Genomic DNA, 22,581 nt, shown 5'->3' on the forward strand with positions numbered 1-22,581 from the left:
TAACATGTTGTATGGTTCATTAGAAATCCCACGTCATAGTGGCTTGAGTGACATAATAGAACATGTTTTAAAATGATCTTCCAAAAAATCCATTACCAACCACTTTCTAAGCAGAAAATTTATTTGCAGCTACCCTCAGCTGCTATGCTGTATCTCTGAGCCTTTACATTCCAGTTGTGAAATTTAGTTCTAGATTTGGGTCAGAGTTTTGAGCCATTTCTTCTAGAGACTAGTCGTTCCCTTCCAGCACATTGGCTCAGACCCATCTCCAACAGTAAAATTTATAGCTCTCATCCACTGGCTTGCCTTGTTGCTAAACAAAGCACAAGACAGAAAAAGCAGCAGCAGCAGCCACTCTGCAAGACTGAGTAACACTAGCACAAAAGAAGGTTATGGAGCCTGAGACAGCATGAATTTCTTAATGATGAGGATATCTGAGTGATGATTTCTTAGAGGAAGACCCCTTCCCCCAGACACTCCCAAGCATCTTTTCCACTTACTTGCACAGGTGCCTAGTGCACAGGGCCTGACCAAGGATGAGAATGGCAAAGGTGGGCACAGCGAGGAATTGATGATGGCAAAACCTCCAGTTTTCAGCATCTTTCTGCAAATGGCATTTCGACTCTGGGTGCCCTCTCCGCAGCTCACTGAACACTAGGAACAGAATGAGAAATGTTAGGAACAAAGTGTATTAAAAGCAAAAGGGTGCTCCTTGTCACACACCCTCACCCCCACCTCCCATACCCACAATGCATACTCATACCACTGTACAGATCAGTTACAGCTTTCAAAATATCACAGTGGAATAAAGCAGAGCAGCCCTTGGCCGTTCAGTTATAAACAGCAGGGAGATGAAATATCAGGTATTTTCTGTCCTTTGAGGCTTTGAATCTTCCCATGCTCCCTTTAGCACCTTTTCTCTCAGATGGTGTCCCTTGTTCTAATATTGCTGTGCTACAGTACAAAGTTTGTCTTTGCACTTTGTTTCTACATGTCTGTGTCTGCTGTCAGAAGACACATAGTCGTTCTGGCAGTGAAGATGGTAATTCTATCCCCAGTCTGACCTCTCTCACAAGAGGTTGTGCTACTTGGTTTATGTTGACATCCATACAACTCACATTTCTGTGTATTTGTACCTAGTAAAATCAAAATCTGACTTCATTCTCTCCTCCCCATTTCAATTGAAAGTTGCCATGGTTTTGCTTTTCTTACCTTTAGTGTGTTTTCACCTCCTCACTTCATCTGTAATTCCCACTACCACATGTATACACCTACATGTAACAGCAGTGCACGTGTCTCAGAGCTACCAACTTCACAGCACTCAATCCACTTCCCAGCACTTTTACAGGCTGCTGCAATGGCAATCCCTGTATTCTCACTTTCTTTGATGCTGTATACATAAATGTGAAATAAAATAGGCACGCTGAATTCCATCGAACAATGCCCACCTGTGCATTGAGCACCACGGTCTGGTGTTAAAGGGTTTATACTCTTTTCTGTAAGCCGTGTGTAGTAACTACCAGGCTGAGGTAACTCACTGGTATCTGAAACACTCATCCATATATTATTTGTAATAGATCTGCAACAGTAAAGTTCAAAGATTATGTTTAGGCCAGATTTTAGCCAGATTTTATACAGGATGTATCTGTGAAGTGCAACTCAATGTGGTCTCCTCTTGGCTATGAACAGGAGTTTTTCCAGCCAGCAGACACAGACATGTAGAAACCAAGTGCAAAGACAAACATTGTACTGTAGTACTTTGTACACCTACAGGGTGCAGGTGGGACAGCTCCATGAGATGACTGGTGTTTCTTTCCCAAATAAGATGATTTCCACCTCCTTCCATGAAAGCGAACTGGGAGAGTGGTGGCAAAGATTGCAAGATGCGGAATGATTTTCATGCTTACTGACATTAAAAGGTCAAATTCTATTTTCAGTTATACTCTCATAAATATAAAGGGAATTTTTCTTAAGCCATATGGGGTCAGAAAAGGAATCTGGGCAAGTGCAAAATACTTCAGTAGAGTGAGTTTTTTTTTGCCATCCCTAAATTGAAGGAAGGAAGTAGCTAGCTAACATTGCAAGAGCAGTGTCCTAGAAAGAAAGAAGCTTAGTGTCTGTAGTGATGTGCCTATCAGAGGCTGCTGGAATCCCTTCTCTTCTCTGCATCATAAGGAAAGAATGGAGTGGCCTCAAGAGGAAAACACTATTGACATCAGAACAGCCAGGATTTGGAAAATAAAAGCATTTAGTCTGGGGGAGTAAAGATTACTCTTCATTGATGCGTTGGATGAACATAAGGCATGGACAGAGGCAGGGTTTTATTTGGGCTTTTTTTTTTTTTTTTGATTAATTTTTTGGAAGGATGGCTAAACCACATCTCTAAAGGCAATCTCCAAAGAGGAACATTGAGCTAGTGATCACATGGCCTACCAGGATGATAAGAACAGAATACAGGACAAAACTAGGCATGACATACTTTGTGCTGTCTGAGCTCATTTGGCACCTCTGTCACAAGTGACCAAGGAACTTCATCACCCAGAACAGCACAATACTCATGCATATAACTAGCATACCTGTGTCCAGTCAGAGAGAAGCCACTCACTGGGACAATCCTCATTTTTGCAGGCTTGTTGAGTAACTGGCTTTGGTGTGGAGCAGAACGTTTCTGGCAGCTCTAACAAGCTTCCATCTGCCAGGCGCTGCTTACAAAGTGTATCTCTCTTTTGGACACCACTGCCACATGTCTGTGAACACTGTGGGAGATGAGAGTCAGCCACCTTACATCACACTTGCACCATGACAACTTGCAGCAAAAATTGCTTGTAAATTTGGGTGGAAGTCAACACTCAGTTTGGGCCAAAAAGAAAATACAAAATACATTTTCAGATACATCAAACCAAAATTTTTTTAAAAATGAAAAAAATATTTTGGAATGTGGAAGCAGCTTATTTTTCTAATATTTAGAAAAAATACTTCAGCATTTTTGAAATGTTTTGTTTTCAGGCATTAGTATAAAAGACACAGAACAGTGGGTCAGAATTGCAGTATGGAGGTAGAAAAGTCATCCTTTCCTGTAACCACCAACTGGAAAATGAGGCACTTGCATGTGATGTGGAGGATCTATATCTAATGCCTCTGCCTGAGCTCTGACTGTGCTTCTGACAGTGCCTGAGTGAGTGGAAAAGTCTTCTCTAGTACTAGACCTTCATTTCCAGGATTTGATCATGCATACTGGATAACAGTAGCTATGAATGACATAGATAGCCCGAACTAATTATTCAAATTTAGCTTGCTAAAAAAATGTTTGTATTAGCAAGAAAAACAAATGGAATTTTGAGAGTGTGATAAATAACTTTTGTTTTATCATTTTGCTTTTTCTTCCTTTTGTAATTTTCTCATTTCTTGTTTGTGACCTGCATGATGTCTATTGCTAAGACAGCTCAAAACTTAACCATCCAGTCCAGAATTCCTGTCCTTGAAGATCTCTTGCATTACGATATTTCTTTGATTTTTAATTCACAGAAAAGGTGTATATCAACTGCAATCTGCTCTTAGTCTCAGTAATTGGTTTATAAGGTTAATATAATAAACCATTAAATACCCATGCAGCCTTTTTATATTTATGGCTGTCATGACAGCAGTGTGTATGTGCTCTTTCCAAAAGGTAAGGAGGAAGGTTGAGTCACAGTAAACTGCAATGACTCATACCCAGAGGATCCATCTTGCCTCTCTTTAATGTAAATATCCCTCTCTGTATCCATTTTCTACCCAAGCAGGGCAGGAAATTTTAAACAAGCAGATTTAATAGCTTTCCTGAATCTTTTTTTTTTTTAAACTTGTTGCTCAGCCCTTTTTCCGGAGGATCTTTTTCCTGAGGCTGGCAACAGGCTCCCAGTTCTTCTGCTCAATCCAGCCAGCTCAGCTCCTTTTCTCCCTTCTCCTAGCAAAGAAGGAGGGGGAGCTTGTACTACAGTGGCATGACCAGGAGTTACTTATAGCTTGCAACTTGGGAATTATGTCTAAGCAGAAAACCATATGAAGAAGTATTAAAACTTAAACTCCAGCAGTTAAAAAGGGACAGTTTTAGAGAATCTTGCATTTGTGAAAGGCCCTTCTGTCTTGCATAGAAAAGGCTGCATAAACTTTACTGCCAATCTGATTATTTAGGATACACATTTTCCCTGAAAGACAGAAAGGAAGTGTAGAAAGATGTGCTTATATTTGGGTTGGTTTGTACTTCAATAAGTAAAAATAACTTTTGTCCTACTTAGAATGCTAGAAAATCTTAAAGGCTTCCAAAAAAATGAAAAAAGTAAAACAATACTTTAGTTTTCAACAAAAGAAAACATTTATCAACCTTTCATTTGAGGACAATTCATTCCTGAGGAGAGAGTAAATCAAGAAAAATGTGATTAAAAGTATTATTTCAAGATTGCCTAAGGACTGTCACCATATAGCAGAGCCAAAATTGGTTAGGCACTGTATAAATACAAAAAAAAGCATGTTCCTTCTGTCAGTCAGTCAAATCCCAGGAAGTCTCCCTGCCCTTCCATCACTACCAATATGACAAAACAGATCTTTTCTTACTTTTTGACCTTCAGTCACTTACATAGCTTTGTTCTGTGAAGAATAACTTGCTACTCAACACCAAACTCTATTGCTAAGTGCCAGAGAGAGCCAAATACAGTAATGAGGTTCCTCCTTGTCTGCAGGAATGCTCTTCTAAGATAGTCATGGATTATTGCACTGTGCTTGTACCTTTATTTCACCTCTGGAGCTTTCACTACTGTAGGGTACTTGCTGATTTTTCTCTAGTAGAAGCTTCCAGCCATGAAGTTTTTCCAGGAAAAGGGGTAATCAATGACAGCAACATCTGCTTGTATTTACAAGCAATGTGAAACAGCAGGTTTTTGAGGATCCTCATTTGGGCATATCCCATCTGAGTAACATGCTTTCTATCTCTGCAATTGAGAAAAATCTCACAGCACCATTACAACAGAGAAAGATGCTTGAGGTGGTTTCACTTCACCCACTCAAGTAGGTTAAGTGTGGCTATTGGAACTATGTCTCTCGATATTCCTGCTCCACACAGCTTCTGAGCAGAGCCAAACCCAGCATCCCTGATGTTATTTTACAGGGGATGTGGTACTTTTCCAGGGTACCAGCTTCCAGAGTGGCATCTCCCCACATTGCTGGCTGATTATGCCTAGTTCAACAATTACCTTAAGCAAACATGAGGCAAGGCTGACACCAAATAAGAAGCTATACACCCAATTCTGCCAGCACCAGGCATTCCTGATTTTGTGCTGCCTTGTCCCATATACTGGCGTAAGCATTTATGTGGCTGTATAGTAAACCAGAGTGGAAAATTAATCTAGGCTAAAGCTAATTGTATTTCTGGCTAGCTTCAGCCAGGACCACTGTGTGATTGCACGGTGCTTCTGGAGGTATGAGGGAGTGGGTGCTATAAGAGCAAGAAAGAGATCCCCAAAGCAGCTGTTCTCTCCTTTGGTAGAAGTGCTGGCGTATGTTGTCCTAAATTGCTGGTGGAACTGTGGCCTTTGCCTCTCTTACAGCAGACACTGCTTTAGTATCTGTTCTGCTCGTACAACAATCTGTAAGCAATAATTAACACAAAGAATGATGGTCACTGTTGAAAGCAGAGAGGCAAAGCAGATCATCTCTCTACCTCAGCTCATGCCTATGAGCATCTACACACATGCATACAATGCACAGGAGTCAGGCAAAACCACAATTTCCATTGTTTGGGAGGCAGGGAATCTGGTCTCTTCTCCAACTTGTGGAAAAAGGTAGCTGTTAATGAAAAAATAAAGGGCTAGGCAACTGTCACTCAGCACCATAACTGTTACCAGTTTGGGGCAGTAGCTGAATGTTTGAAAGGATGTAATTTTATGTCAGTCCTGCTTACAGGAACAGTTGAGGAAGGGGTTATCCTACCCCTCAGCTGCCCCAGGTGGCTTAATTTTGTACTGTCCTTTGCTCAGGGTGGTGGGACTACAGCACTACAAGAATTCTCAACTATGACTCTACAGTAACATAAAGCATCTGCAAAAGGAGTAAACATTTTTCTTTCAGCAGGTCTTTCAGTTGCTTTCTAAGGCCTGACATTGAAGATTTAGAAAGGACTTCTTTCAATATGGAGAAAAATTAGCTAAGAAAATATCTGAAAATATTATCAGTCTTCCCATGCTGACTCTGTTGTCAAGCCATTGTTCTAATTATCTTTGGAGCAAGGATAGCACTGAGCAGCTAAAAGAGAATGCTGGGACTGAGACTATGGCACTTATTCAGTAATAAAATAAAGGAGGATGAAGATTTACTAATGGATGTCTCTCTCCCATTTAAGGTCTGCAGAGGAGTTATTTATAGGGCCTTGTAAAAATGAAAGCTCACATTCATTTTCTTCCAGAAACCCACTATGGAAAACAAGACAAACACCCTAATGGATTTAACTAAGAAACAGAACTATTTGAAAATAAACAGTCTTGAATTTGTAAAGTCATATTTAAAAAAATACTTGGAATGTTACAACACTGATAATTATCATGTGTTTATCTGCCAGGAACACTGGGGCTTCTAACAGCATTTGATTCAGACAACCCTTGCTTAACAAGCATAAAAGGCTTTAAAAAAGAAAACATTGCTCATTACAGTTTAAATCTTTTGTTTGTTTACTTGAAACTATTGTGAGAGAATGTTCTGAAAGGCTCAACCAACTCCACTGATTAGACCAAAGAAATGGCTTCAAACCAGGCTGTGTGAAGAGCAGCTACCCTCTAGTGTCAGTGAAGTTTTAAAAGGACCTTCTGCAGGGTGAGGAAGGCAGCTTTGCGTATGTGAGGAATCCTCTCAGGGACTCGGGGAGATGGGAGGTGTTGTGGGTTCCCTTAATGCAAGGAAACATATCATCCTGCAGGTTTTCTTCTGCTGGAGGGCTCCATGGCAGCTCTTTTGCATGGCTGGAGCTCACCTCCAGAAGTCTCAGCTACTCACACCCTGGCCAGATAGCCTTTTCCCTGACACATGCCAGGAGCCAACAGCTGTAATAATCCCTAAGTGCAATGCACTGGCCTGACAGTGTAGGTTTTCACATGGAGGTCATCCATGGGAAACTTGTGAGACTAGGCTGTGAGGACTGGCTTTCCTACAGGGTGGAAATAACTGCACAGAAGTTGCTGGTGCAAATATGGAAGACACATGCCTTTGAAAAATGAGAGAATGAAAATCTGTTGTGATAGATTAGGTTTTTATTTTTTTTTCTTGCACTATACCCATCTAAACAAAGGCAGAAGACAGTAGGTAGAGAAGCACATTTTTTTGTGCTGTTTTCTCCTAGTGAAAGATAAGCACAGGGAATATTCAGTGCCTGTGTAGTGAGGAGCTACATACACAGCTGGTCAGCCTGCAAAGCCCACACAAGTAAAAGCAGAAGATCTATAACATGACCTTTGTTAAGCTGTAACAATGAATTGCAGCACAAGTTCTCTCTCTCCACACAGCTCAGAAAAGGCAGTAGCTAACACAAAAGATGTGAACTGAGTGGTTTGGTTTAATTCACAATTAATATGCTTGGCCAAGCCTTTATATTTAATTGAGCTCCATCCTCTGTAAGATCTGCTACACTTTTCAGAAATACAACATATCTGAGAGCTCCTGAGCAGATACAAAAATGGCTAAAAATTACTTTAGATGGGCAGAAATACATGTGTTTTCACTGTTGAGGAAGATGCTCAAAACTTGAAAAAAACTCTGGAAACTGCTGAAGCAGAAACTATTTTGGTACCATTCTAGCCAATGGTCATTGTTAGCAGAAAGCCGATTTTTCAACATGCTGTAATGAACACCTCTTTCAAGTGTTCAAATAACCTTACAGAAAATTGTTTTCTGTGAGGACTGTGGCCAACTATAGGATTTTAACAAGCATAGGCATTCCTTCTAGCATATCCTAACTTTGAAATGCTTGACTTTATTATGTTATGTGCTAGTAGAAATACTATTTGCTATTTACAAATATAGGATTTATGTATGACTATAGCCTAGAAATATTCAAAATGCAACTGAGCACATACAGTAGGCAAATACAAGCATGAATCATCACTCAATTGTTTCAAACATAAGATTAATGCCATAGCCTAGTTACCTAGCTTTGACAGAACATCAGGCTGGCATAAATTTTTGTTACTGGGTTGGCAGCCTAAACTCAGAGCTCTCCCATGAAGTACAGATTCACAGGCGAATCAGCTTCATTAAGTGAGTATATTAGCATCTCCCTGGCTGTTAAGTAACAAGCAGATTTGATAGATGAAGAATGTGTAGCAGTATGTAAGCACCAGGCCAAATGCTTATAGTTTTCTCATAGGATGGAATGAATCCTTGCATCCAGCAGACTTGGATGCCTCCTGCTTGCACCTCCATCACACAGCAAAATCTTCCTTTATTCTTGATAACAGGGCAGGATCCTTTCTTTCTGTGCAGTATTATATCCAACAGAATCATCTTCAAGTCTTTTGAATTGCACGAGTGTTTTCCTTTGCAACCAGATGGCAGCAAATAAACTCATTTCAGGTTGCTTTCCAAAGATGGAAAGTCTTGTACAGATCCATTGTGCAAACAGCAATTTTCAGCATTACTGTAACAAAGCATCCATCTCCAAAAGGGAAGTGCCTAATTCCCATTTGTGACTCCAAAGAATGAAGAGTGTTTCTTGTCCTAAACTACATTATTACTTGACAATATATAGAATACTAAACATGCTTTAGAGATTCTCTCCTCCTTGGTCCTTATAGCTTTATATTTCTAGAAATCTTGACATTGTTGACCCAAATTCACTCACTGCAGCTGACCATCATATTCCACATATTTTTTCTGGCATCTATAGCCAGCTGCTAAAGAGTTTCCAGTAACTTTGCATTAGAAGTAGCCACAGTCACTATTTACATATGAAAACACTGATGCATTTTTTTAAAGAGCAAAAAGACACACTTTTCCAGTTTTTTAATAGCTCGTTAAAATGATTAATGATCCTCTTGGTGGGCTAAGGCAAAGCGATGCTTTGATAATGCATGCAAAGACTACTACTTCTAGGAGTCATAAAATAAGATTACACATATGCCCTTACCTCTTGCCATTCTGTAGGATACCAGGAGGGTGGGCAGTCAAAGCGATTACAGGCTTGCACGAGGGATGGCTTAGGTTTATAGCACAATTCATCTGCCAAAATCACGGTCTCGTTAGTCTCTCTTGATAGTAGATGAGAACAGAAGACATCTCGTGTCTGCAATCCAACCCCACAGGTAAGACTGCAGGTGCTCCATTTCCCAATCTCCCATCTGTGAAGGGGTCAGGAGAGAAAACCTTAAGCACAGAATAAAGTCACCTTAATTTTTCTCTTTTTATAATATCAGATAGAATAAAGAAGCAGTAAATGAAAGGGAATTCTCTGATCACCATCACCCTTCTTGTAGCTGCAGGATGAGGCTAAGAAGAATATTTATTGTTCCTCTGCATTTTTGGTTCTTGTCAAAAACTCTTGGGCTTCAAGGCTTTGAGACTCCTGCAATATCACAGTAACAGTTTTGTGTCCTAAATTAAGTTTTTGGTGTGTAGGAGCCTGGCTAACGCATTTCAAGATAGAATGGACTTAATTAGCTGTTTTTATTAATGTCACTAACAAAAAAAGAGGGCAGATATTAACAAAGTCCATCAAAGGAATCACTGAGCAGATGTTTCTTCCAGAAGATCCAGTTGTGGTGTTCCTGGCAGACTCTTCCTTGTTGTGGAGGTAGGGAGTGCTAAGGCCCTTAGAGATGCAATAGGAGAGAGCAGGGGGATCCTCTTTAACCTCTGGGTCACTGAGCCAGACCTTCTCTGCACTAGCTATGTAAATCCTGCACCAACAGGATTGTTGAAGACTGAATATCAGTGTCCATCACATTAAAGCCAGATTTCTGCTGTTTGACCTGTATCAAATATAAACCCTAATTCTCTTAGCCATACACAGAAGGTGGCATAAAATATTGGTCTTCCACTCTTGTACTCTACTAGAAGGCACCTCAGAGATATGCATAAGTGAGTACACAAAAAAGTTCTATATTAAAAATGAGAATATAGTTGCCTTCTCATCAACTTTACGCAAAACACTACACTGACATGGACACACTCCCACATGTAAAATGAAGGTATGAGAGTCAGATACTGTCACTTTTTCTAACCGTGACGAATGGCTTCTTTTCCTGCATGAAGTCATTGAAACCAGTTGCTGGGGTAGTAAATTAAACATTCAGGACAAGGAAGGATCAGGCAATCTTCCTTGAAGAAAGCAAAGCCAGGCAGAAACTAAAGAGACTGATTATGAAGAAACAGATCCTCAGGCTCCAAGCAGGATGGAGGCAGACAGCAACGAAGGGAAGTTATGAAACCTGTCAGCAGCATGAAACAGAATTTGTGGAAGCAGAGGAAAAACACTCAGCAAGTCTGAGACCAGCAGTCAATGGAAACTGCTCAGCACATGTAAAATGCAACTTGTTAGTAAACACATTATGGAAATAATCATTCAAGGTTGTGCCATCATACAGTCACAGAACAATTTTATTTCCTCTATATATTTTATAAAGTTGTTTTGAGCATTTATTCCCTCCTTCTTGGTAACACAAATCAAATTGGAACACTTAGTAGGCAAGAAATATTTTTTCCTCCCTAGATGATAATGCTGATGGAGCAAAATTCTGTGCTCCATCTGCTGGTGACATTCTCTGATTTTTTAACAGGACAGGATATGTCCTGAGCATTATGGTAAACACCAATGGCACTATAGTTTGCTTTTAGACAACTTTGGCTTTTAGACACTTGGGTTTGCTAGTAGCAATGAAAAAAATCTGCTTAACCCTTTCTAACAATTAAAACATCTTGCATACTTAGTTAGAAGTTGCCATGGTCACTTTCCAGGCCATAATACACTGAAGACCACTAAAGCCTGATATGTGTACCAGGAGCTATTTAGTAGTGGAGTAGGAGTGACATCTGGCAGCCAGTTAGGCTAATCTGGAGTATGTTCTCCATATGAATAGTACTGGGGGAGAGGTCTTCCCAGATTTTCCCATAAAACTGTCAGTCAGAATTAACATGGATATCAGCTACCCTTCAGTTTTGGCACAATCTAAACCAAGATATTTGAGTAAACATTGCTGAAAAGAAGGCATTTTCTTATTCCAGAAGCTATTTTGATACATGGTTAGTTGCCAGAGTTTCTTTTATTCAAGTGGTGGGAATAGCTATTGCCTCCAGCAACTCACTGCTTGTTATTTGTGTAAGTGCACAATGTTTCTGTTGGCAGTTCACATCTCAGTGGCTAGGAGGCCACATAAACTCTTTGGACATATTGGTTTCTACAGAAGAGGGTGGCTGTTTCTTCTTCCAGAAAGAAATGCTGTGTTTCAGTAAAAAGAAGTTGTTTGGGTTTTTTTTCTCTCCAGTGTTTGAAATTTCTGTTGCAGGTTGCATCTGTTGCCCTACCCATAACATCGGGTTGTTCACAATTCTTTCCAGCTGCTTTAAACAGCAGATTCCTTAGAGGTGCTCAGGAAATATGAGGTCAAATTCTCTCTTACTCTTGTACTTTCATAGTCCCCAGTGACTTTTATGGCTTTCACAGATACAAAGTAAAGAACATAGAGGACGCAGAGACATGCAAAGTGGAGTAAGACTGCTCAGGTAACCAAACCCACAGATTATATATATACGATCAGCAGAATTACAAAGCCCTAAAAACACAGAGAAGATCAGTGTTAATCTTACAGAATAGAATCACAGGGCTGCAGAATAATTATGTAAGAGCTAAAGTTCCTTGCAATGCTTTGAAGTAATATTCTACTAAATTTACAATTTAGTTTTCAAACTGCTTGTACTGTTGGAGATAATTTTTTCTAAAAATAGTGCTTTTCTGTCATAACACAGTTTTACCCTTACTGTAGAATTTCATGTGATGCTTGCTGAAATAATCCTTGTCTTACTTCATGTGTCCTTATCTGTGCTCTGTCTCTTTCCTTTTGGGTGTTTTGGCCATACTGCACTGACTCTTCCGAAGTACATGACATACAAAAAAGAATAATCCCACCATGTCCTGCATGCAGTTGACAACACCAGAATTAAAATTAAAGTAGGAAATAATCCTATACTTAAAAAGGTGAATATGGTAGTTAGAGGATCAAGCTATGGAAACCTTGTGCAAATAAAGCAGTCAACCTTGTGAGCTGATCATGGCTGTAAAGACTTTGGTAAAAATCTGCATACTTGCCAGTTACCAGTTAGGTACTTTGTGTATTGCTTCCCAGAGCCTGGTGAAGAGATTGCATGGTTTTGGCCTGAAACATTCTTTTTATCCCTCCTTCTTCCTCCTTCGCTAGTGCCCAATGCTACACTAACATGTAGCAACAGAGAAACAATGTGGGTTTTTTAGCCTTCTTAATGGTAGGACTTTGGCATGTCTGTGCCCCTAAACCCTTGGATTGTCCTAACTCCGGGTCTATCAGTTCTTCTGTTGTCTGTCTCCATCCCCACCTCCTGAATACCTAAGTAGTGGTTATGTATTTAAGCACAAACTAGACTTTTAAAATATTTCAACTACTATGCTTCTTAAAAAAAAACAGAATTCAAAAGGTTTGCATCCTCTGCAGAGGCTGATGTACATACAATACATTGAATATTTGAAATGAGTGAAGGAGAACTACATTAATACCAAACCGCGAAGACATTTAGAGATGGGTATCAGACATGAATGTAACAGGAAAAAGGCAATTCATAGGGCTGGATGTGTTGAAATGGGTATGTATCTATTAGTGAATCATGTATTAGAATACACACATAGGCACATCTTTCAAATGAACATAAATAAAACCAGGTTTCCACTGGAAATGTATTATGAGCAGAGTATGGTCTCAAAATACAGCTTTATTTCAAGTATCATAATGAATTCAAAATATAAAACTGATCACAGAAAATTTTCCCTTTCCAAATGAAAAATCCCCTGCTTCCAGCAGACTGTTGTGATGTCTTAGGTTTTTTTAGGTTGTTGAAATATAGAGAGACATATAATGCATGTGAAGATATGCAAACTAAGTAGTGAACCTGATCTGACTCCTTAAGGCAGTGGTTTTCCTTTTGATTTTCTTATACATGATGCTAAGGGTGTGGTCTAGAAACTGGACATAAACTCATGAAAAGCCTAACCAACAACAGCACCACATTTCTTGAATTTCCAGGAACTATAAACTAACAAAGTGAATTAGTAATGGGAAGATTTTATGAATAAGAAAACACCAGTTAGGAAATCTAACACCCAGTTCATATTATGAATCAAAGTAATAATCGGTAACATACTATTAATTTTACAAATTAAAATTCTAATTTCTAAATGGCCAGTGAGAATCTGTAATTTTCTGGTACATTCTCATTAAATAAATTTGGCTTCATTAAGCAGTGCTTACACATATGGTTAACTTCAGGTAAACAAACAGTTTCCACAATTAGTCATAGTCAGTATATTTTAAAATGTGACTATTTGCAGCTTCCTTGCATAAAAGAGAACAATTGTGAAGCTCCAGTTGCCAAAAAAAGGCCCAATAATCTGAAAATCTTGATTTCTATCACAGCACAATTATTCTGCATCATTAATATAGGTCTATAAACATTAGAGATGCTCTCAAAAAACAGCTTAACCATGTTATTTCTAATAAGGCAAATTATCTTGATGAAAATCTTGCCTGCGAACCCTAAATTAAACTCTATCATGTTTTACTTTAGTGATTTTCAAGTTCAGTGAGGGTCCATATATTCAACTAGAATATAGCCTGCACATTTATAATCAAGTGGTCTAAAAGGAAAAGAAAAAAAGCTTCTATCACATGAGTATGAACTTCTAATTAGTTACAGACATTTAATTTTAATCAGAAATGAACTTTCCTTCTTTCTTGTGACAGAACAAAAATTATAGGTGTCATATTGTGGCCCAGCACTTCAGGTGATGAACTGAAGGATCAAGCGAGCAGGACCTCGTTCCTGAACTCCAGAGGTGACTGAGACCAGAACTCTAAAACATGGGCTAGTCTGTGGTTATGTGAATATACCCTCTGAGTCCAATGGGAAGATTCAGAAGCTGGGCTGAATAATACTCTTCTTCCACGTGTGTTTTAACATCTAGTTTGCAAAATTGTAACAATACTTTTTTTCCCCTTGAGCTTCATCCATGTTCTCTGCTTAGGTTGTGGTCCTACAGCAGGGATGATCTCTTACTCTGTCTTTATGTGCTGCCTAGCACAATGGGGCTCTCAGCCTGACAGGAGCCTCTAGGCATCAGTGTGTTACAAATAAAAACAGGGACAACAATGCACTGTTGCCTCAGTTTTGAAATGTGCCACTCATTGCTACAAGAACTGGAGCCCACAAAATAATTCTGCAATCTAAGTAGACCTGAAACTGGCACCAGCTAGTAAGCAGCTACTCATGGCAAGAGAAGCTGCTAGAATTAGAGTTATTGCCCCAGTGGAGCAATGAGCCTTCAGAACAAAGAACTATCACACTGCTAAAGTCAGTTTGGAAAAAGTAAATGATGTAGGTAGAACATGAAAAATACAGTCTTGAGCCAAAGCACTATAGAGCCAACAGCTTTGGATCAGTCCTTATATGCATAGTATATATGGTAAAACCCAAAGCATTCTAAGCTGTTCGGTGTTATAAGTCAAGAATATTTTCTAGAGACACAGGATTTCATCCTGACAGAGTCCCTTCAAGCTCTGCCAAGAAAACTGAACGCTGCATAGGAAAAGTAAATACCTTTCTACACAAAGACCTCCCAAACTAGTTTAAAAAAAATTGAATTATTGTCATTTTTATGTGGTTAAACCATATGAAAGTGATACAAAGAACTCTTCTTAGTTCTAAAATAAACATCCATCAGTGTGGAGTAAGGTTTGTCTGGAAGTGTCTTACTTAACATCTGACACCTGCCTGCATAGAGATGTTTCTCAGTGCACACAGACTGGGTGGCAGCTGTGTATACGCACATGCAACAGGCTAAGTAAATCACATACTATGTCAATACTGGCTTCCCCTTGTCCTCTGCCAACCTGCACATCCTCTGTTGGATCCTGCAGACTGAGAAGTCAACTCAGAGCCCATACATCTCCTCCCTTCCTTTTGGGAGATCTGTTCTTGATCTGGAGCTGCGTTTCTGGCAAGTCTTCCTGTTTCATAGGTGTGAAAGGCTTTCTTAAGGCTCCTTTAGCAGATTTATCTTGGGTTGAGTAAATATCCTCAGTGTCAGGTCTTAAATGTCATCCAGAAGTGATCTTAAAATTTAGGCAGCAGAGAGAATTACTGTCAATTCTGTTTGGGTAGCATACTTTCCTGCAGTGAAGCTACAGGGTGGAGATGAAGACACCAGGGTTGGTACCTGGCTTTATAATCAAACTACTCTCCAAGAAAAGGGCATAAAAGACAAGATTTTAACTACAACTAATTCTTCATTCAGATCTCAGAGGAAAACAGAGATTTAACTAGGCTTTGAAAAAGCTAATAAAAATTTGATTAAGCAATAAAAATGAAAAGTTAAAGAACTTTTAGATTATCAGCAGTGACAGAAAAATAATTCATACTTAGTTGTTGTTCACTGCCAGCTGACAAAATCTGTTGTTCAGTATCACCAAAGTGAAAGGAAGCTGAACGGGCAGGGAAGGTTTCAGGGGATCATTGTGCACAACGGAGGGTGAGCTGTTTTTCTACGAAAAGAATCTTCCTTGCAAGTGAAGGGAATCCATTAAAGAGATGCCTATGCAGCCAACACATGCAAGCAGATCAAAGGCTCAATGAGGGTGCTCTGGGAGCTGACAGAAGTGCCCTGCATTCATTCTGTAGACTTGTCAGTGTCAATATTGCAGCTCATTATAGATGAACATGGAAGGGAGCCAATATTTATAGAACAGAGCCAAATAGGAGAAAATAGAGGAGGATGTCAACATTCAGAGAAGAACAGCGGGTAAATAAGCATGCAACAACTCTAAAAATGGTGCGTTTTGTTGTTGGAATAACCTGATATGTCTTGAGAAATATATAGAAGGTTCCTTACAGTAAAAAAACCTTGCTGTTCCCTTGGGTTGAAGGCAGAGGACATCAACCATTAGAGCAGGTCAGAAAAGAGGTTTTGTGTTTTCCTGCCAACAGTTCTAACAGCGGGAGGTTGTCTAGTAGGTCTTTCAGGGGACTACTTCAGATGCAGAATACATGAAACACAGAGGAACATGAAAAGACAATTTTAGGTAGGTGAACAGGTTTGGCAAGGAATTGGTTTGAGAGGTTAGCTACTGAAAAGTACCTCACAAGAGATTTTTACTCTGTATAACTGTGGCACTGATAGCGATGGATGTCTTTGATACAGCTACACAGATCAGATTAGGCTTCATAGACAAACGAGTAGCAGTTTCTGTCTCAAGTTTAGGTTGGACTCATGCTTAAAGCAGAAACTTCTTACAAGGAGGTTGTTCAGCGTCTTATGTGAGATACAATGAAAATAGGTCCTTGGTAACTCCTTTCAAAAATGAAGATAGGAAACAGTGGGGGAACAGAGAAATGAACGTAAAGGTGGAAAGCTGATTAAGAGGTAATATAGGGAGGTTTGATGAATAAGGCAGAAATTGCATGAATTGCACTTGAAATGACAGATGGCAGAAACTGAATGAGGAGTCAGGGAGGAACACACAGTTTGGGAACTACACCTTGCCCTAAACTTACGTTAAAGTAACAAAAAAACACAAGAACCACCAATTTATGAAATAAATTGTGTGCATCAGTCTCTGAAGTGCTCTCATATGGTTCTGTAAAGAAGCAGAGGGAATTTAACACGCTGCTGCCCATGACAGAGCTGCTTTGTGTTGAGTGCTCCCTGGCTTTTTTCACACTGGTGCTCTCTGTGCTGGACTGTCTCATAAACCAACACCTCTTCCTAGGCCTAACTTTATGCTACATGGAATATGTTAAAAACCAGTTCCTAAAGGAGAAATCAACAAGCTTACAGACAAAGAAAGAAAAAGCTCAGCAGGTGAGAAAGATATGTGATGAACTGATTATTTGTAATCTGAAATACAATCTAAAGTGAAGCAATTTAAAAATGGGATAGCTGAAAATGCACGTAGATGGAACAGGAAGAATATACCAGAAGTCTGACTTCACAACTTGTAAGATCAATATTGAAGAACATGTGATTTTGTCCCACAGAGTAACAAGACTCCTAAAATTCAAGGATGCCTTTGCTGAAATGATCAGTGCAGGAAAGAAGTGAAGGAGATGTTACTGGATTGAATGGACAAAGCAAGCAGATTCATGAATGAAACAGTGTTCGGAAAAAATGGAGTGGGCTTAAGTAATTCTCTAGCCAGTCCACGTTTTATAAGCAGTACTGCCACAAAAACAGCAGATAACATGAGCTTCTTTCTGACCTGGCTGGCAGCATTACAGGGATAATATTTTCATTAGGATGAACTGTTCCTGAACTATTTTGCCAGTGCAGAAGGTACAAACTGAGACTGTCTTTCAAAACCAAGCATATAAGGTTTTCCTCTAGTTTTTTAGTAGGTGGATGGCTTGCTTGTGCTTTTGCAGATGTGACAGACTTACCTGGCAGATATAGCATTCCTTGTTTAATCAGTATGGCTCTTTCTATAGGTACTTAATTCACCCCAAACTGAATGGTTATGAAAGCACCTCCTCCATTTACTTTATGTGTGAGTCCTTCTGATGTGTAAGTATAGTACAGAACTGTACAATACATTTGCAACAGTTGGGGACATTTATTTGTTCTCCTTTTACATACCATGTCTTTTTATCATGAAGGTTCATTGGTTTGAAAGTATTGGGTATTCTTTAGGCTACTGCTATCATAAGTTACTTCAGCAGTACTGTAAATGGCAGGTATAATGGTGCTCTTCATTTCACCCATTTTTAAAGGTAGCGATGACACAGTAAAATCAGCCTGTTTATAAGACCTTGTAGCTTATTTCACAGGTTAATGCTTCAGTGAAAAAGTTAATCCTGGCCATTACACTACAAAACATTTTACTTAACTTTATATTTGGCACAAGAGCAAAGGAGTGCTCTTTATTGTCACTGCTGGGAAAGCTTTCTTTTGGGAGTTGAATCCTGCTGTTGAGGCAGTAAATTAATACACAAGAAAACTGAGGATAAATTTGCAGAAAAAACCCTAAGAATTAGGAGTTCTGAAATGCTGAAGTGAGAGCATATTTGTTCAGAATACTGAAAAATATAAAGTGGAAGTGAATATTAAGTTCTGGTTAGCACAGGTGTTAGAGAAGAGAAAGGTAGAGTGAAGTTGTGACTGTATTAAGGTGGAATTACTAACAGTGCCAGGAAAAAACAGAAGAGGAATTCTCCTCTGCAAAGGGACTCACTAAGTTCCTACCATGACTTTAAAATCATACTCATCACAAACCAAGCTACAAAAAACCCGTGGTGGGGCATGGTGAGATTGTTTGAACACAAAGGTGTACTAACCTGGTGAAATTTGTAACCTGGAGATTTTTTTAGAAGAAAATAATCTACTAGGCATATAGGATTTGGAATAAGAAGTGTTGCCTGCTATTCTTTGAAGTAAGAAGGAAAAATGGTATAAGTTATTAAATAAATAATTTACAATTGCCCTCTAATATTTTATAAACATAGTAGCCTGAATGGAATATAACTTGAAATGGAGGAAAATGTCTATGGGTGAAATCCTATCTAATGAAGGAACCATCAAATTATTTAAAAAAGCAAAGTGGCCGGGAAAGCAGTCTGAAATTTTAAACTAGAAGAGCTGAAGCCAGACTGTAATGGAGACTCCAGAGATGCTCCACTGACCTTAGCAACTTGCATGTTGCTCTGCTTCACATTTAGATGTGACGTGCATAGGAAAAGACTGCTTTCTATGGATCCCCTCGGTGACTCCACTGTAGCTGCTGTTGAATGAGAGATACTGAGGAGCATGCAGTTACTGCTCCCCCACAGGCAATACATCCATTGAGAATGGGGAAGGGCAGGCTGTCAGACACATCTTGGACAAGCTCTTAACAACTGGAGAGGGTAAAAAAGGGGCGGTTTATTATAAAAATACGGGAGAGAAAGAGAAATGTTTTAAGGTCACAGATTAATACATTTTAAGGCCCAGGTGATATTACAGTAGTGCAGGGTAGTCATACAGGTAACGCAGGTACAGCTAGGGACAGAGCTTCTTTTGATGTCTTTGTACAGTCCTGTCTTTAGCAAAGTAAACCCAGCCAACAGATGTGGTTCTGAGTCTCTCACTGAGCCTGTGACTCCTGTTTAAGCTGTTTCTCACCCTAAATGCTTCAAATAGGGGTGAATCTACCCTGTCTGACAGCATACTCCTAATGTCTAATTTTCCAATTACTCCACCAATGGTTCAAGCTATGGCCTGTGATCCCAGAAGGCTTTGTGGGTTACAACTCAACAGGCTGTCACAGACATTCTCAATGCACTTCAGATCAAAATAGACTTAAATACATCCCACTTAAAAAAAATATTCAGGGGTTTCTGAGGGGTTGAACGTCTTTTTGTGGCACAGAGACAGTAACACCATCATTGCCTCATTAATGTTAGTTGTAAATTACAGCTCTGAGGACTGACTGCAACAAAAGAAGAACTGGCATCTCCAGTCAGTAAGGCTATCCTGCAGTATCTGTAGACATAATGACTTGCAAATCTTTAAACCTTTTTCATGAACTAGACAGATATGCTCTAATATTTCACTTGAGCGATGCAAAACACCCTGCCACTAACAGAGGTCGCCTTTAATGGATTAAAGAAAGCTCTGGCCCTGCTACACATATTGAATTAATTTCAGATTGTTGATGGGAGCCCATCTTACTCTAAGTCTGACCTACCAGTAACCTAATACTTCATGTCTCCAAATGAATCAGAAAACATGTTTATCTTTTTCTCCTTGATAGTTTGACTTCATCTGGGAATGAAACAGAGCAAAACAGACGGACAATACTGCATTCATCAAATAAACATTAAAATAATAACAGGTAATTTATTGCAAAACCACAAACAAGCAGATGCAGGGAAAAAAAAAAAAGGAAGAGAAAAAGAAGATACTGTGCAATGAGCTAGAGCCCAGCCTACCTCAGGCTACCTTGACCCTTCAGCTAGGTATCAGGACCGCTCAGATGGTTTCCTATCTTTTCTTGCTAACAACAGAGGCAGAGCTAGAAGGAGTAAAGGGGGAGTGTTGTGAATTTGTGTGCTATTCCTAGAATGATCTTTTTTTCCCCACTTGTTTTGTAACATTCAGCTTTTTTATCCCTGTTTGTTGTACAGGGATAAAAGTTCAGTTTTGAAAATATGCAAGAACAAAATTGTAGAAATTGCCTGGAATTTCATCCATTTTCAGCCATCTGGCTTTCATTGCTTCTCTCCACTCCTCCATCCATGTTTACCAAATCTTTTCAACACACATTGACCAAACTATTGAGCAGTTATAATTAATGACACAGTTACAACACTCTATTTTACCCCTTTGGTAGAGTTTGTTGGCTCAGCATGAGGTGCTTATGCTGTTGCTGTTATAAAAAAGAGCAATTATATCTGATTAGATGATGACTGCCTCTGTATTTTGGGTTGTGGAGACTGAGGAAAAGACACATTTTGGATGTGAGTAATTTTGTTGGTGAAAACAATAAAGCCAACACTGAGAAAACAACAGGGTTTTTTGATTATTTGGTTTTTTTTTTTAGTAATTTGGAATACAAACATAGCAATTGGCAAAACTGAGTGATCTGCCCTTTTGTTTTTTTGAGATTAGAAAAAAAACTTCTAGACATTGAACATCTATTCTGCATGTACATCTGGGAAAACTTTGCTCTGCTCAAGTACCACTATGTAATTCTGGAAGTGATGTAGCTTAACTGACACAAATTAAGTAACTGAATGACTGAATTAAAATGTTCATAGTGTTCTTCATTCCCCTATTTCCTGGAGAAAGCATGCTGGTTTTCCTGGTATATCAAAACAGGCTATATCCTTTTTATGGAAATATCAAACAAGAGCATACCAAACTAATGATATAAAATTTTATCCTGTACCTACTGTGCTGAAAATCAGTTACTAGCTCTCATCTTAGCAATCACCTCCACAGTGGTTCACTATTTCTTAGTTCAGAGCAAAATGGGAAATTTTGTTATACTGTTTTCCTGGATGAAAGAGACTGAGCTCTTTTTCTGCTATTGCTTTTGAAGCAACAAGAAAAAAACTCTCAACAAAGTCTGAAACTACAGGAAACTCAGATGCTTTGGGATCTGAACATGGATGAAATCTACAGTTTTCATGTGCAACTCTTCCTGGTTCTTCTTTCTTCTGTAAGAATTTTAAGCATGAGACTTTGCTGACTCATATAGCTGTGAATAGTTGAACACAGATTTATGTGGTTTAGTTTTTCTGTCTCTTTTTAAAGGACTCAGAATGTCAATGTGCTATTGATGATGTGCTACTAATGATATTAAGCCAGAATTTCAATGAAAATGATAAAGCTCTCTCAGCTGCTATACAAGCACCATCACCTTTCAGTGTTTTCATAAATCTGAACTATTGCCAGTATACTTTAGCTTTTAATAAAATTTGTTCCAGGAAAGATCAGAGCAATTAGGAACTTAAGAGGATGACAATACCACAGAGTGTTTTCAAGGTGAAACATTAAGCGAGTAATGAAGTCTTCTAGCCTGTCCACATCTATTATTAGTAGGGAGCAAAAAGAAGACCAACAGTGAAGATCCCTTTGGCATCACTCTTCTTGAGTGTCCAAAAAGAATGATGAAACAAAACCAGAATGAAATTACTCTTCACTGACTACTTCTACAGGTCTGTCTAAAAATGTATGCCTTCTGACCTTCCGGAAAGATTCAGTGGTTCAATGCTTTTGTTTATCTGTATTAAAATAGGTAAACCAGTTGTTGACTAGGAAAGGCTTACATGACTAACCCTTTGAGAGGCTACAGAGAACACCACATGTAACCAAAAGTGCCTGCAGCAGAAGCAACATGAAGTTTGGAAGTTCTAATTTTTAGTTGTTCTTCCACTTAAGTTAAACAAGATCTTGAACTGTATTAAATTCTAAGCATGCTGGGCTGTTTTGGTTCAAGAAACATAACTAGAATAATTTATTTAAATACATTAGGAGGGATTTTTTTTTTTTCTCTTGGGCAAGACTTCTCAGCTTCTTTATGCTGCGGACAACATTCCTTGTCTGCTGAGACATTCATTACCACCTCAGTTGTCTTTTCATCAGACTGCCTCCTCTACCCACCACAACTGCATGCTCCGAGTCACTTACACATCAAGGACATTTTAGGAAAGTGGTTGTTATACTTTTAGCTTCCGTTAATGCACTTTAGCAGCTGGAAAACAGAGAGAAGAGCCAACACTATGAGACCAGCAAGCATTCCTTATAAGCCATGAGTGAAAGCTTTGGGAAATATCAGTGGTTCCCAGATCACATTT

General features: G+C 39.1%; 1 protein-coding gene across 1 annotated transcript in view; it reads right to left on the reverse strand.

Moving 5' to 3' along the window:
- The window catches only part of ADAMTSL1 (ADAMTS like 1), a 176,271-nt gene that overhangs the window by 46,546 nt on the left and 107,144 nt on the right, over positions 1-22,581 (reverse strand). The window contains exons 16-18 of the mRNA XM_040578858.1: positions 9,143-9,353; positions 2,577-2,756; positions 501-654 (exon numbers count right to left, since the gene is read on the reverse strand). Coding sequence (XP_040434792.1) covers positions 501-654; positions 2,577-2,756; positions 9,143-9,353 — 545 coding nt within the window. The remainder of the gene's footprint in view (positions 1-500; positions 655-2,576; positions 2,757-9,142; positions 9,354-22,581) is intronic.

The sequence above is a fragment of the Falco naumanni genome, chromosome Z (assembly GCF_017639655.2).
Source record: "Falco naumanni isolate bFalNau1 chromosome Z, bFalNau1.pat, whole genome shotgun sequence".
Classification (NCBI taxonomy): Eukaryota; Metazoa; Chordata; class Aves; order Falconiformes; family Falconidae; genus Falco; species Falco naumanni.